Source organism: Grus americana, chromosome 26 (assembly GCF_028858705.1).
Source record: "Grus americana isolate bGruAme1 chromosome 26, bGruAme1.mat, whole genome shotgun sequence".
NCBI lineage: Eukaryota > Metazoa > Chordata > Aves > Gruiformes > Gruidae > Grus > Grus americana.
Window position 1 is genome coordinate 4,299,838 of NC_072877.1, and position 16,808 is coordinate 4,316,645.

General features: G+C 57.8%; 1 protein-coding gene across 5 annotated transcripts in view; it reads left to right on the forward strand.

Annotated features, from left to right (window-relative positions):
- TACC1 (transforming acidic coiled-coil containing protein 1) overlaps positions 1–15,625 on the forward strand; it is a 32,745-nt gene extending 17,120 nt beyond the window's left edge. For 4 of the 5 annotated variants that reach the window (XM_054804475.1, XM_054804474.1, XM_054804477.1 and 1 more), the window contains 10 exons: positions 3,649–3,709; positions 4,275–4,473; positions 6,145–6,200; positions 8,569–8,697; positions 8,875–8,951; positions 9,400–9,443; positions 9,545–9,705; positions 10,245–10,351; positions 10,995–11,115; positions 11,713–15,625. In XM_054804475.1, coding sequence (XP_054660450.1) covers positions 3,649–3,709; positions 4,275–4,473; positions 6,145–6,200; positions 8,569–8,697; positions 8,875–8,951; positions 9,400–9,443; positions 9,545–9,705; positions 10,245–10,351; positions 10,995–11,115; positions 11,713–11,781 — 1,024 coding nt within the window. In that variant the 3' untranslated portion in view covers positions 11,782–15,625. Of the gene's footprint in view, positions 1–806; positions 843–3,648; positions 3,710–4,274; positions 4,474–6,144; positions 6,201–8,568; positions 8,698–8,874; positions 8,952–9,399; positions 9,444–9,544; positions 9,706–10,244; positions 10,352–10,994; positions 11,116–11,712 lie in introns of all 5 variants that reach the window. The other variant, XM_054804478.1, reaches the window with a different exon arrangement.
- The last annotated feature ends 1,183 nt before the right edge of the window (positions 15,626–16,808 follow it).

The window sequence follows — 16,808 nt, forward strand, 5'->3', positions numbered from 1 at the left end:
CAGCTCGTGGGGTTGAGGTGCTGGTGCCGTGGGGTCACGGAGTCAGAGCAAACACGCGAGGGTTTGTAGGTTTTCTGGAGCTTGCGGGTGCAGGTCTGGGAAATCAGATGTTGCTGGGACGTTTTGTGAGCTGCCACTGAATTTCCTTATTTATAACGGGAGGAGAACGGAGTTAACCAGGCAGATTGTTTGTTGCTTTTATCACATCTGCGCAGGCGGTAGGAAGCTTCTTGTTCCTTGCTCAACTATTTAAGTGCTTAGAAGGGGAAATTTTAGGAGCACAGAGTTTGTGGCTGGTTTGACGGTAAAACCAGAACAAGCCGTCACTCTGCTGACGAATTCTCTGGTGGGAAAACTAGAGTGGGTTTTTACAGAAAGAGCAGATAAAACCTAGCGGGCAAAAATAAGGGTACGTTGGATGTTTTTCTCTTGGAAATACTTTGCAGAGTGTTGACACAGATTTTCTAAGAGTCGGCATTCCTGTGTGACCGCGGGCGAGCAGGAGCTGGCGGTGAGGGGAAGCAGTGGGGAATTTCCAGGCTCCCTCGCCGTCACCTCGGAGCAGCACGGGCTGCTCCGGGCACTCACCTCCCACGGCAGCGGGATTTGCGGTTGAATCTCATCCTGCCGCCACAAATAGGAAATGCGGAATCGGAGCATCTTTTTATCTGTGTGTTCCTTCCAAAAAGACAGAGCTGGGCAACTCACTGTGCTTCTCCAGATGAGAGTTAATATCCAGGTCTTTCACACGCTCTTCTTCTCTCCATCTGTCTGTCTCTCTCCCTGTCCATGCTTTGGTGCATCAGGACTACTGAACAAGTGAAATTTCTCTGTTTTCTGTTGTAAGTACTCTCTTCTGTATTTATTTCTTCTTTTTCTTTGCTGTTTTTTTGTCTTTTCTCTCTGGGTGTGTGCTGGCCCCACTCGTCTCCATGGCATGCAGGCTCCTTCTTACCCTTTGACTCGTGCTCTCCGCTGTCTGATTTGTGTCCCGCACCTCTCGGGCCGGATCCCCGGGGCAGCTTATCCTGGCGAGTGCCCGGGAGCGAGGGAGGAGAGGAGAGCTGTGCCGAAGGCGTGCGCCTGTGCTTGCTCTCGCAGCATGCCAGCTCGCAGCGCCTTTTGATGATGTACGAGTACTGGAAACCAGTGCATCGGCTGACGGAGGGCGAGCAGGGTTCTGTGCAATCCAGGTCCCTGCAGAGACGGGTAGATTTTAGCCCTGAAGATGAGGGTGCAAAACCAGCAGGGAGGCAGCTGCTGGGGGGGCGGGTGGTAGGGTGGAAAGCATCGGCTGGGAGGTGAGGGGGTCGGGGGGCTATCTCCTCTGGCTCAGGGATGTGTCAAGTCTCGGGGGAGCTTTGCCCTCCCAGCCGGCTCCAAACGGGGCTCTCTAGATCTTTGGTGGCTGCCAGAGCTGATTTGCTGATGGCTCTACCCTGAAGCATCGCTCCTGTGCCCAAAGCCGGGGTGGCGGAGCTGGGCTGTGGCATCCTGGATGGGTTAGAAGGCACGGCTCGAGTAACGCGCCTTCGTTCGCTGCCCTGCGACCTGTGCTGCTGCAGCGGGGCCGTGCTGTACCCCCGGCATGAGCAGCCCCGCGGTGGGACACCAGTGAAATATCGAGTGCCCTGTGCTGTGCCCCCGCCGGGGCTTGCTGCTGCCCTGCACTCCCATCCCGCAGGCAGGACCGGCCGGGGTTACTCCCATTTAGTTTCCCGGTGATGCTCAATGTCGCAGCTTGTCAGCCCCCCGCCCCAGACCCTCTGGGCTCGTCTGGGCTGTGTCCTTATGCAAAGGGAGTCGGAGGAAGGAGCGTGCTGGGCTTAGTTCCTGATCTTATGTCATCCATCCCAATGCCCTTCTTGTCTGCTTAGTGCCGCCTGCCATATGCACGAACAAAATTAGCGCCGGGCTCAAGCACTGACATCTGCGTCTCGGCTGAGAACTGATCTGCCTTTTTACAGCGCGATGTTGAACAGTGGATGTCTGTCTCTTAATGCGGGACCTGCAGCCCGGCGGGTCTGCCCGCGCGTCAGGCAGGCACGCAGGCAGTGCTGCCCGCGCTGGGGTTTATCCAGCTGTAAACGCTGGTAAACCCGTGTGCAGGCGGCTGCGTGTGTCCTGGCCGTGGGGCAGAGCCGGGGCATTTGCCTTGGCTGTCTTCTCCCCTTTCCCCATCCCCTGGAATTACAGAGCTGTTGTCGTGGTGTTGGTGGGGGAGATATCAAACCAGTTACCAGACGGTGTGATAACACCGGCCCCGGGAGATGGTGCAGAGCAGACGGGTGGAATAAGGACACGGTGAGCTGCAGTTTAGCTGCTCACGTCGAGGCGTGATGGAGAAAAACAGTCAAGAGCGATTTTTTCAGTCTGACCCAGGTGTGCATGTTAGCGTGCAGATGAAATTTCCGTGTGCCATGCCACGTTGCTCGTTGTGCTCTGCTGGCGCACGTGTGCGATGGGACAGGGAGGCTGGAGCGAAGCGGGCGGGGGGGGATTCTTTAAACCTAGGGACGGCTCACTGCAAACCTGCTCGAGCCCCTGCCCGTGTCCCCGTGGCGGGGAGCACTGAGTCTGGAGGCAGAGATCCCTCCCCGCATATCTGTAGCGGGCTGTCGTGCTCCAGCTTAGTGCCTCTCAGTCTTCTGTGGGGTTGGGGCATGGCAGCAAGCGGGGGGAGATGGCTACACACAGAGTGAGAGGGTGGTGAGATGCAGGAGGAGAGCTCATGCTCTCCTTCGCATGCCGGGGGCGAGTGCCGGGATGCTTGTCATCTCATCGCTGACCCCTCGGCCCCCGCAGGCTTTGCTGACGTGGACCCAGCGCTGCTGGGGCTGGTCCACAACCGTCCGTCCTGCTGATTCAAGATGCTGATGCCCGGTGTGTCGGGACGCGGCTGTGCCTGCAGTCCTGCGCGGCCAGGCTCCGGGACGGTGCGTTTCGAGGAGCGCAGGACAAAGTCCCAGGGAGAGCTGCCTCGATGGAGGGTATCCAGCCACGGGACCACCTGCGAGAGCAACCCGAGCTAAACCTTCTCCCATCTGCAAGACCCTTCTCCTTGGGACAGCGTTGGCATCTGGCGGAGGGGGAGCGTTCAAGGCACAGCGGATTGCCCAAAGCAGAGCTCTCTAATGGGTGTGACTCACGTGAGAGACACGTGGGTGCTGCGGAGATATCCCAGACAAACCTCCAGCTGCAGGGACGGGGCGTGAGACAAACCGGACGTGGTTCCTGCCTGCAGAAAACTAACGGGCACTCAGACCTTGGGATGCCGTCACGCTGGACGTGCAGGGCGAGGGTGCGGCAAGGGAAATCTTTATTTGCTGGCAATTGCCTCTCTCGCCGTCGGCACCTCGGGGTCCTTTCTCCGATCCTTACCTTCGACAGGAATAAACGCTTCAGACACAAACCCAATTGCTTTGTAGTCGTGTGGTTTTGTTTGCTTGTTCCTTCTGCTCGTTCCAGAACTTGCTCTGCCTCGATATTTCACTGGTGAGTGTGGTCGCTGGCATGCGGCGGGGTGCAAATGCTAGCGCTGGGGCTGTCTCCCCTTGCTTGGGCTGTCTCGCACGCGCCCCCGCCTCCTCCCCACGCAGCCCACGCGAGCCCCTGCCTCAGCCGGCCGCTTCTCTCTCTCCCCTGCAGGAGCGGCTGCAAGGTGAAGCAATACGAGACGCAGTCCCTGGTCCTGGACGTTTGCGCTCAGGTACGTGGGATCCGACCCCGGGAGCCGCTGGCTGGGCGCAGGGATGCTCGGACGGCCCGGATGGCGGCGTGGGGAGAGCGGGGCTGGTGTGTGCCTGCAGCAATGCCCGAGCAAAGGGCTGGTTCCCTGAAAGCAGCAGCTCTCAGCCGTGGGGGGAACGTCTTCTCCGTGGGCAGTTTCTGGTGGGACGGGAGGGGGGAGGGCTGTGCTTGGTGCTCACCGCCTGCTGACCCCTGTCCCTGGGGGTTTCCTGCCCAGTAACCGCTCTGGTTTCCACGTGGGTCATTAGGGTCCGTGTGCGTGCAGTACCTTAGTCCCGTCCCCAGCGCGGGCCAGAGCAAAGCACCGAGCTCTGTGGTCTGGTTGATGGATTTTGCTTATTAATCGCTTCTGTCCCCGGCACCATGTGTTTCCTTCTGCCAAAACCTACCAGGGAGCTGGTGGGGAGCAGCTTGTCGGTGGATGCTAAGCCTCCCGTGCTTTCCATGGACTGTCCAGGCAGCCTGGTTGCCTGATCCCCAGGGATTAGCTCAGTCCTGCTTAACCGCATGCCTTGATCCTGTAGGATGAAGAAGCGTTGATCTCAGAAATCCCAGATATTGCAAATCGGGATGGACATGCCACTGATGAGGAGAAGCTGGCCTCCACCACCTCCACGCTGAAACCAGCTGGGCTGGAGAAGAAGGGCGAGCTAGAAGATGACCTGGAGTACTTTGAGTGCTCGAACGTTCCCGTGCCGGCGGCGAAGCACGGCGTGGAGGCAGGTAAGGAGCATCCCTGCCGCCTCTGGCTCTGGAGATGCGCTGTGTGCGCGCCCGGGCAATCTCTGCAGCCTCCGGCAATGAAGTGGTGCTGTTGAGGCAATGCAGCTTCATCGCAGTTTATTTACGCTGACAGGACTACAAGCTGCTGCAAGTTATAATGAAACCTCCAATTGCTTATCTGTGCTATTTCCATTATGGAAAAATCATGGTATGGGCTCTGTTTATTTAGAGTCTCTCAGTATAGAGCTCCCTGCCTGTGGCACACGCTGCGTCGCAGCCGTGCTGCAAGTCCCCTCCCGAAACCAGCGTTCGCCGGTGAGCCGGGCCAAGGGCTGAGCTGAGCAATCGCACGGCATTCAGCTGGGATGCTCCCGGTTTGTGCCCTGCCTCCCGGGTTGCAGGCTGCCCTGTGCAAAGCCTGTGCTGGGAACGGAGCTGCCGGGATTCGGTATCCCAGCGCAAGGGCTGTGGTTGATGGAGATCTCAGCGTTGCTACGGAAGACCTCCGCTAATGCTCCTGGTGGCATTTTGCTGTCAGTCTCCTATGTAATTAGCCTCTCTGACCAATCCATTAAAAAATAATTAAAAGCCAGGCAACACGACATTTAATCGATAGCAAAATTATAGGTGCAAGCAGGAGAAATCACGGCACAGAAGGTTTGCAGCTCTCCCCTGCGCAGGTACACATTAATCATTTCTCCTGAATGCCGTGCAGAGCTGCGGGCTCTCGGGAGAGGAAAACAGTCCTTTGTCTCTCAAGGGAGGAAAAATTTGATAGTCAGCGGAGAGGCTGGGAGGTTTTATTCATTGCCGCTCATCTCGGAGGGCCAGGCAGGGGTGCTGGGGCTCTGTGCCAGCTGCGGGGACGGTGCTGTGTGCCGTTGCAAGCAGCCGCTGACCGGGGCACAGAGATAAATGGGGGGAAACACTGGGAAATCTGCAGTCCCCAGCGTTAACGTTGCCTCCTTCCTTTCTTAGCTGGGCTCTAGCAATCCTGCTTTCTCTGCCCAGTTAACACACGAACAGCCAGTCGTGTTTGAGCGAGGTTCGTGAATTATCTCCCGTGCTATGTGCGATGGCAGGGTGTCCCGCACGCTGCAGACGGGAGGAGACCGCTCTTATCTTCTCTCCGCTGCTGTTAAGAATAGCAGGGGCCATGTGGCAGCTCCTTTGGGGGGTGTTGGGCCCCGTTGGCGTGGGCTGAGGCTTGTGCTATTCGGAGTAGCCCGAGCAGCTGGGCTTTCACTCCAGGGATGCATCCTGCCCACGCCGGCCAGCAAAATAAGGAATGTCCCGTGCATCTTCATTCCTCCTCCTCGGCCCGCCGCGGTCCTGGGGAATGGCTGGTATGGGTGGCAGCTGCGGGGACACAGGCACGGGGCTGGACTGCCACCAGAGGGGAGTGTTGGTTTCCACTCGGGGAGTGCAGGAGGAGAGCCTGGCAGGGCAGGGTGCAGGATGCGTCCTCCCCGCAAGGGTGGAAGCCAGGGGCAGGGATACAGGATGCATCCTTCCCGCAAGGGCAAGAGCTGGGGGCAAAGAAGCCTTTGGGAGGGGATGTTCAGGGGATGTAGAGACTCAGGGGGTGTCCCTCTGCATCCCAGCAAATCTGCGTGTGCCGCCAGGGTCTTGTCTCCGGGTAGCTAAGAGGCTGTATTTCCTTGTCTTCAGGCTTCGAAAAGGAGATCTCCAAGCAGATGGAAAAGGATGGGCCTGGCATCTTCCCCGTGAGTGCCTCTTGCTTCCTCCTCCCTCGTCTGCAGGGAGGCTCGGGGCGGCCGTGCCAGCGCTGGCGTGGGGCTCGGCAGGGCCGTGGGGCTGCGGGAGGGCTGATCCTCCCGCACCGCAGCTGCCGCCTGCCCCGCCGCGCAGAGGAGCGGGGGAAGCTGCAGCAAACGTTGCTGTTAATTCCAGAAGTGCTACCAAAACCTCTCTGAAATGAGTTTCTTTGGGAGCTAGAATTCTTGAAAAGCCCACGCGGGGACTTGATAAAAATAGTGGTGATTTCCCGGCAGGGCAGGAGGAGCCTGGCAGAGGACGGCTCCCTCCTGGGTGGGCGCTGCCGCTTGCGGTGTGGGAGGCAGAGATGCTGGGGATGGAGCAGGGCTGGTGAGGAGCCAGGGCTGCAGCCGTGGGAGGGCAAGGAGAGCAAACGCTGCCTTTGGAAGTGGCTGGATGACAGTGAAAGGGCAGAGGACATCACGGGAGGGGATGAGCTACAGGACAGGGGCTGTGTCTCACGTGTAGGAGTCCCAGGCTGGCTCTGACGGCCGGTTGGTGCCTCTGCCTTCTACAAGGGATCCTCACACACTGCTTTCAGGAAGGCAGCTGGCAGCAGAGATGGGGGATTAACAGAAGAAGCCATGGCTCTGCAGCCACCAGTGACCCTGGCACGCCAGCAGCAACACATCTGCATAGGGGCACCTCTGATGTGCCCCGAGGAGCCGTTGGAGTGGCCCCAAGACCCCTCCGCTGCAGGGGGGACCTGTGCCAGCTTAGCTGCCCCTGGCCAAAGCTGCTCGAGGTGGCAAGCAGATGACAATGAGATTAGCAACATCAGCAAAGTTAGCTTCTCTGAGACAGATTTAACTATGCTAAGCCCCACAAGGACATTAGGCAAAGTGAACCTTTTGTTTGGTGCTGGGGAGAGCGTGGGCAGACTGGGCTCCAGCAGACGAGCCGGGGTCATCCCAAAAGCACAGCGTGGGAGGATTTGCTGTGGGACAGAGGGACTTGCAGGTGCTCAGGTGCACGCCTGCTTTTGGGAGGTGCTGCGGGAGGCTGCTGCCAAAACCACCCGGGGTTGAACCTCCCCAGTGTCAGGCTGCCCGGACCCAAACCTGCACCCGGGGGTGGCTCCTGCCGCCAGCCATCGCTCCCCACTGCTGCGGGCAGCAGAGCCGTGAGAGCCGCGAAGGGCTCGGTCGTGCTTGGACCTGAGCAGCAGTCAAAGTGCGGGGGACGGCGGGGAGAGAAGTGCTTTAGTGCTCTCGTTTCCAAAACACGGCAAAAGCAGACTGCCTCCTCCGGAGCACTTCTCTATTTATGGCCTGGCAGCCGGTTCCCAAGGAGATGGCTGCGCAGGGCTGTCACTTCGGCTGGGATGATAAAAGGAGGAACAGGCGGTGGCGTAAGCCTTGGTTTGAAGGAATGCTTTTCTGGAGGCCTTTCGGGCTGCAGGACCCCCGAGGGAAGGGATGGGGCCAGCATCCAGGCAGGACTCGCTGCCTGGGTCCCAAGGCTGAGCTCTCCCCCCAGTTTGGTCCCTGCAGCTGCAGCACTGGTGCAAAGGAGCTGGGTGCTGGCGGGGGGAGAAAGCAGCGAGCGATGGGTGCACAGCCACCTCGGCCCTCGTAGGAGCACCCGTAATGGAAACAGGAGGGTGCTGGGAGCCCTGCGTGAGCGGCTCCGATTTCAGAGCTCTCCCGGACAGCTGGGACGCTGTGGGATGAGCGGGGCTGTCCCTCGGGGAGGGGAGCGGGAGCAGCCTCAGAGCTGGGTCAGCCGGACCCTGCTCTGCAGAGAGGGGAAGCCTGCTCCCCCCCGCCCCCGCCAGCTCCCTTGTGCATTTGGGGCGATCAGCAAATGTCCCAGCAGCTGCCGGCAGCAATTCGGATGCGCCGGCTGCAGCAACATCTCCACCTGACTGGGAGGTGATGGGGACAGGCGACCCGGACCCTCGCAGACCCCCCCTGTGTGTGGCTCTCAGTCAGCAAAGATCCTCCAGGCTGGAGATAGTTTAAAACCAACATGAGGAAAGCGATGTCAGATGGGAGCACATCTCTGCTCAGAGCTGGGTCCTCTCCTTCCAGAAAGGGCTTTACCAGGTCTCCCCTTTGGGATGCCAAGCCCCGGTACAGCCCGTGGGTGTCCTACAGCACAGCCCCAGTTTGGGACTGGGCAGAAAGTGCACTGAAGTCCCCAGATGGGCTCTGCCGGGTGTTTCTGATACTGGGCTCTGAGCTGTCAGTGTGTGCAGGTAGGGAGGTTTGGTGCTTGAACCGAGGCTGATAAAATGGGGGAGAACACCCCAAACAGGGCAAGTGGAGTGAAAAGAAAACCCACGCAGCATCCCGGCTGGGTAATTCCCCCCAGGGCAATCCCGGGCTGTGCTCCATGGACAAGTCCCCCGCAGCCATCACCAGCAGGAGCGAGAGTCCCCTGGACGGCATCTGCCTCAGTGAATCCGAGAAGACGGCTGTGCTCACGCTCATCAGAGAGGAGGTAACGTCCAGGGACCCTGTCCTCCCTGGGGACCCCGTCCTGGCTGCGCGGGGGGAGCGGGGGCAGCTCTGCTCTGCCCAGGGTGGGTCTGGACCCCCGCATATCGGAGGCATGGGGCAGCGAGGGAAACAGCCACCCAGAGCACGTCCCAAGGGTCCTGTGTCTGCTACAACCTAGATAATCACAAAGGAGATCGAAGCAAACGAGTGGAAGAAGAAATATGAAGAGAGCCACCAGGAAGTCATAGAAATGAGGTAAAAGCCTTCTCCTCACACGTTCACCTGCCTGCTCCCCTGCACGGTGCAGCGCTGAGCGCTCTGTGTTCCCCCTTGGGAGGTGGGTTAGCGGGGCCGTAATGGGATGATACGGCTCAGCATCCTCAGGGTGGGACGTGTTAGGACACGCGTACTCTTTGTGCTCGTGCTGCGTTGAGCCTGCCGGTTTCTTTGTTGCAGGAATAAAATCCCATTAGCTGCGCTGGCCCGAGCGGCAGCGGCTGGAGGGAGGGGAGCGATGGTGGGAGTTGCAGCATCAACAAGTTGGGGCTCTGCAGACAGGCTGCTGCTTGGGCTGCCTTTGTGGCCTGGGGAGGGGGCGGCCCCGGGGCAGTTTGCTGGCAGCAGAGCTGTAAATGCGCATCTACAAAAAACCTGCTGCCTTCTACCTGCTTTTTTTTTTTTTTTTTTTCTCCTTTCCCTCTAGGAAAATCGTGGCTGAGTATGAGAAGACCATTGCCCAGATGATAGGTAAGGTGCCGTCGCCTGGCTGGGCGTGCGGGGCAGGGAGCAGGCTGGTGGAGCCGTCCCCGCTCAGTCACTGCGTCCCCGCTGTTTATTCTCCATCACAGAGGATGAGCAGAGGACAAACATGACGTCTCAGAAGAACCTGCAGCAGCTCACGATGGAAAAGGACCAGGCTCTGGCAGACCTCAACTCGGTGGAGAGGTCCCTGTCGGATCTCTTCAGGAGATATGAAAACCTGAAGGGTGTCCTAGAAGGCTTTAAGAAGGTCCTTACCTTGGTTTCCTCTTTCTCCCTGCAGCCCCGGTCCCTGGTTCCCTTGCAGCATTGCCCCCGCTTTGTCCTGCGCTGCAGCACCGTGGCTCTCCCATCCCACGCAGTGCTGCTCCAAACGCCCTGGTCCTTGCTCGGAGGACTGCTCGCTTGCTTTCCTCTGCCCGCTTTCTGATAAACGACCAAAGAGTCTTTCAAATGCCAGGGGAAGCCGTTGCGGGGAGCCAGGTTCTCCAGCTCTTCTCCACGCTCCTCCCGGCGCTCTCCTGCTGAGCTGCCGGCAGCGGAGCATCGTGCCCCGGGCAGAGCTGCGCCCAAGGGAAGAGCAGGTGCCAGGGCAGCGTGCCCCGAGAAAGCCTGTCTCCATCTACACGCTGTTTTTCCATGCTGCCGAGCTGGATAAGGAGGTCCAGCATAAGGGAGAAGCTGAGTCTATTTAAAGTCGTCGTCTTTTACGCTCATCCCATCACAGCAACATCTCTGCTCAGCCTCAGTGCAGATGGATGTACTTTTTTTTTTTTTTTTTCCTCCCAGAATGAAGAAGCTCTGAAGAAGTGTGCTCAAGATTATTTAACCCGGGTCAAGCAAGAAGAGCAGCGGTATCAGGCCCTGAAAGTCCATGCAGAAGAAAAATTAGACAAGTAAGGTCATGCATGAGACTGCTGGGCATGCTGAGGAGCTTCCTGGGTGCTTGAAGACCTCGTAGGGCAGTGTCTCCATTTGGCTTTCCTGAGGTTGGAAGGCAGGAGCTTATTGATGTGAAAAGCTGCCTTTTACAACCAGAGGCTCAAGTGACTTTAAATGGCTGTAAGCAAGCCAGCACAAATCCCTGAATGGGTTCTCTGATCTCCGCTTAGTTTTTTGGGTTTTGGGTTGGTTTTTTTTTTTTAATGGCGAGAAACTGAGGTTCACGGTCTATTTACAGTCAGTTAACAAACTCCCACGTTTCAGAGGGCTCGTGTTTGTGCTGTGCAAAGGGGTCATGCAGCTACGGAGGCTCTAGCTGATGAGCAGCAGCTCACCAACGCACGGTAGCCCTGAGGGAAGTGGGTGAGGAACTGGTTTAGCTTCGCTCTGAGAAAGCAGTTTCCAAACAGCAGTTTGGAGGAGCCGAATTAATCCAGTTTCATGTAGGTTTTCCATAAGGGAAAACCGCCTCTGATGCATCCAGGCAAGCAGGAGCTGGGCTCTGCCGACACCGCACGGTCTAACGTTGTGCCACGGCGCTCCTGCCTACACCCAAAATGTGACCACCGTCCCCCTTCTCTCCAAACCCCACCGCAGAGCCAACGAGGAGATCGCCCAGGTGCGCACAAAGGCCAAAGCGGAGAGCGCGGCATTGCACGCCGGGCTGCGCAAGGAGCAGATGAAGGTGGAGTCCCTGGAGAGAGCCCTCCAGCAGAAGGTAACGCGCCCGCCCTGCCTCCCCTCTGCGAGCTGCGCTGGCTCTGCTCTGGGTTTCCACTTCGCTGCCTTGAGCATCCTCTTGGTGCTGGAGGTTTTCTTCGCATGTTTGGCCCCAAAAGTGTTCTGTGGGGGTTTTTTTTTTTTCATTTGTTTTCTTTTTTTTGTTTGCGCGCGGGGGTTGTTGTTTAAGCGTACGTCCTCTCGTAAGCAAGGAGGTGCGAGCTCTGCCCGGGCGTAGGCATGGCTGCGTGCAGTGACGTGGCTGCCGGCTCAGGGCTCGCACGTGTTCGGCTGTCTTGGGGCACGAGCAGGGCTTGCTCGCGTACGCCCGCTAGCCGACACGTGGGCTGAGCAGAGCGCGGGGGCTGCAGCTGGGCAGCTGCGGGTCTCTGTGCAGCACCGGGGATCTGTTGGGGACAAGGAGGGGTGAGCCCAGGGGTCCCCACGGCACCTGGATGATGCACAGAGGAGCTTTTGCAGGGGCAAGCGTAGGAGCCGGCTGCCCCTTCCCGCACTGGCTCGGTGGCAGATGGGCCCGGGCGTTATCCCCCATCTGTGCCACCGCGGGGGTCCTCAAGGTCTGCTTTTCTTCCAGAACCAGGAGATTGAGGAGCTGACCAAGATCTGCGACGAGCTGATAGCAAAGCTGGGAAAGACAGACTGAGCCTCACCGCCCCTCGTCCAGCACTCTGCACTTGGCCGCTTTTCTCGTAACGTCAAGCACCTTGCCTTATTACCCAGGACCCCCCCCCAGCAGAGAAGCACACGCGTCCAGCTGCCTGCTCCACTTGGCTGCCGGACCCCTCAGCCCCCCCGTGCAGAGCCCGTCCCCACACTGACCCTGCCTCTGTTTCCCGGGGGCTCTGGGGCTGGGTTCCCCGCGGTCAGGCTGGGCGCGCGTGTCCCTCCTGGGCTTGGCAGCGAGCGGCCGCCGCGCCGTCCGTCTGCACGGGTGCCACCTCGCAGCTGGGAGGTGACACCCTGGGTCCCCCTCGGCCGGGGTGGGTCTAGTTGTGCCCCTATGTGCTCTGTCACACAGGTCCTGCCCTGGGACGTGGGGTGACACACGGGGAAAGGGGACCTGGCGTGCAGGTGCACAAGCGGGGAGGCAGCGAAGGGGCTCGGGGACCCCAGGCACCCACCGCAGGTGGTTTGGGGCCACCGGTGTGGAGCCCCCGGCTGAAGTAGCCTCCCAGTAGATTGATCGGTTTGGGGGCAGGCAGTGGTGTTCAAGGGGCTGGTCCCAGTCTCTGGTACATGGGTGATACATGGCACAGCGCATCCTCGTCCCTGGCCGTGCCAGCCTCGGAGGAAGGAAGCCAATGTCTCTGCATTCGTGCACTTTATTAGCACTTAGGAGCACTCAGGCTCTCTGCTGACTTCTTCCATTTGGGCACGGTCCTGCTACACATCTCCTTCCCCCAGGAGCACAGATACGGCCACTTAACCAGTAGTAACTTAAGTCCTCTCCAAGGAGGACCTGGCCAAGGGGAGCACAGGAGGCTTCTGCACCAAGAGGTGGAATGAGAAATGGGGAGATGTTGGTTCTGGAGAGCTGGGACTTGTCTGTCCGTCCTCCCCGTGGCCACCCTGCCCACAGCCCTGGCACCTCCTGAGGCTTGTCAGCGTGGAGTTTCTAGTCTGCTTTAAAGTGCACAAAGCCAAGCCCCTTGCTGTCAGCCCCCCCCCCACCGTAGCGAGGTTAGTTCCCCACTTTGGATGTTGCAGGAGGAAGGAAGCAAACCCTGAACTACTTCACAATTCTGCTGACTTAAGGCTCTTTTCCCCAGTCAGTACAGAAAGGCAAGGAGAAGTGCAGTACTGCCCTGGGTCCTGTGCTGCTGTCAAAATTGCCCTTACAGCACTGAATATTAAGAGAACCAAACAAAAGCCAGCCTTTACAGGCAAAGGCAGATCCAGACAGCAGTAAAATACACTTTGAAATCTGTCTGGATGCAGCCCAAACCCTGACTTTCCATGCAGGCAGGCTGCCTGCTCTATTTCAGAGGTGTTTACTTTTCTGGACACGCCAAGCTCCAACAGAAATGCTGAGGTTGCCTTCGCGCTGTGCCGGGAACCGGGTTGGGGGGCGGCTCTAGGGTGATACGATGCGTTTAAATCCGTGTGTAAATCCCACGCGTGCCCTCCTGGTAACACCATTGCACGAGCCAGCCTTGCCCGGTGAGTTTGGCCGCTGTGCAGCGTCGCGTTTTCCTGGCCGCGGTGCCAGGGGTGTGCTGTGGGTGCCGTGGGGTGTGCTGTGGGTGCTGCACCCCGGGTCAGTGCAGAACCATCCTGTCCTGCAGAAGGCAGATTTATGGGATCGGGCAGTAGCTGTAGCAATGGAGGATTCTTTACTATCGCCTTGAACAGATAGTTGTAAAGCGTTAAATAAGGGAAATATTTGCTGTTTGGACTGTTTCCTACCCAGCCTATCGAAGACTTTCGCAAACCTTTTTGCTGCTACGTTTTTGTAAAAGAATTGAGCTGTTTTCCTTCTATTTTCTAATTCCCTGTGTTGAGCATGCAGCGCAAACATCTGTTTAAATCAGAGCCATACACCTGATATATATTTTATTAGTTATATTATGTATAGAGAGAATTTATTATACACTTAAGCAGACAAAGATGCTGGCAGCCTGCCCTCGCACGCAGAGCCTGTTCACCGCTTTCCCAGTTATCCCAGTGAAGGGGCTGGTAGCTGTGCAGCGGGGCAGCCGATGGCCGATACCGCTCGGAGCTGTGCACCTGCGGCCGTGTGCTGAATATTCACCCCTTGGCACAGCTGGCAGAAAGGGAAAACCTTTTTTTCCCCCTTTTTCTTTTTTTTTTTTTCTTCTTTCCCTTGTCTTCCCCACGCATCCCTCTAATGGGCCGGTAGAAAAGCCTCTGCCAGATGATCTACAAAGACTATTTCTGTTTGGGGAGCCAAAAAGCCATCCCCAGCCCACGGGAGCGTGACTCCCCTTCCCTCCAGTTCCTCGGCATTTGGGGTTTGCAGACTACAGCCCCGCTCTCCTCTTCTCGCGCGTGTCCAGCTCCAGAACAGCTTTTCCGCCTGGATGCGAGTGACCCTGTGCTGGCTGCGGTTAGCTGGGCTGCAGCAGGGGGGGGTGGCAGCGGGGAGGGACCCCCGGGCAGGTGCTGCCCCGTGGGACCTTCCGAGGGGAAATTAAAACCCTCAGGATTTCTTAGGGAGCTGGGTTTTTTCTCTTTGCAACTGTTAAGGGATTCAGAATTCGAAGAGCGGGGTTGCACGAGCTCTCGGAGCTCCTAAAAAGTTGATTTGGGGCTGGTGTCTGCTTTGGGGCTCTACCCGAAGGGACGGCATTCGGTTTGTGTTTGCTGTGGCCAGGCTTGCTCGTTCAGGGGGTCAGCTCTGAGGAACACAGCAACCGGCTCGGGGCGTTGGGCTCGCTGGGAGCCTGACCCGAGCGCGTTTAAGCTCAGTCTCTCTCTCTCAGGGGTTGTTGTTCTGGCCCTCGGAGGTGGCAGATAACTGCAGAATTTTAGATTTCACCCCTCGGCACTGACCCAGGACCCCAGCCTGCGTACAGCGCGGTCAATGCTGCAGCCTTCCCTGTCCCGGAAGGCCAGGCTGTCTGTGGAGAGCGGCTCCCACGGCAATAATCCACGCTGGCGGTATCCCCCCGCCCCGTCTCTGCTCCTGCTGTCTCCCGGCCCCGTTTTTCGCTGCCTCTCTCGCCCCAGTGCTGTCACGTTCCTGTGCCTGTCAGCATGCACTTCCAGTCTGGGCAAAGAAGATTCCTAAGGAATGATTTATTAACTATAATATGGTTATAGTTCCACATATATAAATATATATATATATAATGGTTATAGTTATATATAATAGAAGGCGTGTGTTTGTAGCTGTCAACGGGCAGGACTGTCACATCTCGTGCGTTGCATCGGCGCTTGGTGACCGACGGCGTCGGGGCAGAGCGGGAGCCGGCGGCAGGAGCGGGGGGGTGCACAGCGACTCCCGTCTTGCGAGGACGACGGCATTCAAACGCCGCCCCGCTGTTCCAGCCGAGGTGTGTAACCAGCGCAGGGATACCCGTGCATCGGGATCACAGCCTGGTTGTGTTCGTCGTCTTTTTCTTGCAGTAGAATTTAAATATCCCTTTCCGACAGTGGTGGGTGCCTGCCCGTAAGCCGTTAGTGTTGCTGTTTGCGAGTGTGCGTTTGCCAGCAGGTCTCTGTCTACAATGAAGTGCCAAGGAGTAACCACCCTGACTGCAAATCACTTCCCCCCCCCATCCCCGTCCCTCCAGTGTGCCCCCCCAGAGGCAGGAACTTTCTCTGCAGTGACTACTACCCCGATCGCTTTGTACCATGTATGTAACTGCCATCACCATCAATTTTATATGTACAATAATTTCCCTTTTCTATGTCAGGTAAATATTTGTAAGAGTTATACTCACATAAATGAGATTATTATAATGATTACTAATATATTTTTTTTCCATGTTTCATTGCCTGAATAAAAATTGTGTTTATCACTCTTGAAACCTTTCTCGGTGTTGGTAAGGTTGGTGAAGGGTTTTTGGAGAAGCTGGCTTCATCTTCCAGGAAGGGCCGTGTTCTGCCACGGTTCTATTGATGTGACGATAATGCAGTTGTTTTCAAATAAGCGTGGTTATCATCTGAAATCTGTGTCATAAACTACAAAAACTTCAGACCTGAGACAACTTTGCGGCCCCGTTGACTCCTACCACACCGCAACGATGCTCCCGGCAGATCCCGCTGAACTGCGGTGCAGCCGCCGGGTGAGCTCGGCCAGGAGGAAGAGCCGAGGGCAGAGGAAGACGTTGGGCGGTGGGACTTGGCTTAATCCCCACACTGACCCTGATACCTTCGGGGCTTTGGGTAAATCCCTCTGTAAGGACGGAGGGCTTGGGAGCCGGTGAGCATGGGGGTGGCTCCACTGGACTCCCAGCACCATACGGGTTTTTGGTAGCTCTCTTGCACTTCTATTTTGGGTGGGTTGGATGCTTTGGAGGATTTTCTATGATTTTCCCCAACTCAGCTGCTACAAACAGCAGGAAAGGGATTATTGTTTGGATGGAGCAGAGGGGCTTGGGCAAGGTCTTTGAAAGCCAACCAAGGTAATGTGTCCAGAGATGGAGAGGGTTCCCAAAGCAGGCACCGGCGGGACAGAGCCCAGCCCGGCAAGCATGGGCAGGTCTGGCCACCTCCACCGGCACCGGGCTGGTGCTCTGCACCGGACTGGCCCATGCCCTTGGGGAGCCACGTCCCGTCCTCCCCTGCTAAGATGGCATTAGCCAGGGGCTGCGGTAAGTGCGTTATCCCCAGCCCAGCGATCCAATCACCCAAGCAGATTAGCTGTAAGACCTTAAGACAAAACAGAGGCTACGCGCCCTGTGCTTCACACTGCTGAAAATGTCCGCCCTGAAGACCCTCCTGGCCCTGGCCATCGTCACGTCCCTGGCCGGAGAAAGTAAGTGTCCTGTAGCTCAAGGCAGTGCTAGGCAGGGTAGATAGCTGTACCTGCTCTTCTGCTTGCCAGCTGCCCCATCCCTGCCCCAGGCTTGCGTGCGCCCTTCGTGCCTCTGCCCGATGCTGCTCCCAACCCTGCAGAAAAACGGTGTTTCGGGGGGAGCGGTGGCTTTCTCCTCCTAGGAGCACCCAGAGGAACACCCTGCCCCTCTCCTCTGCTGCTTGCAC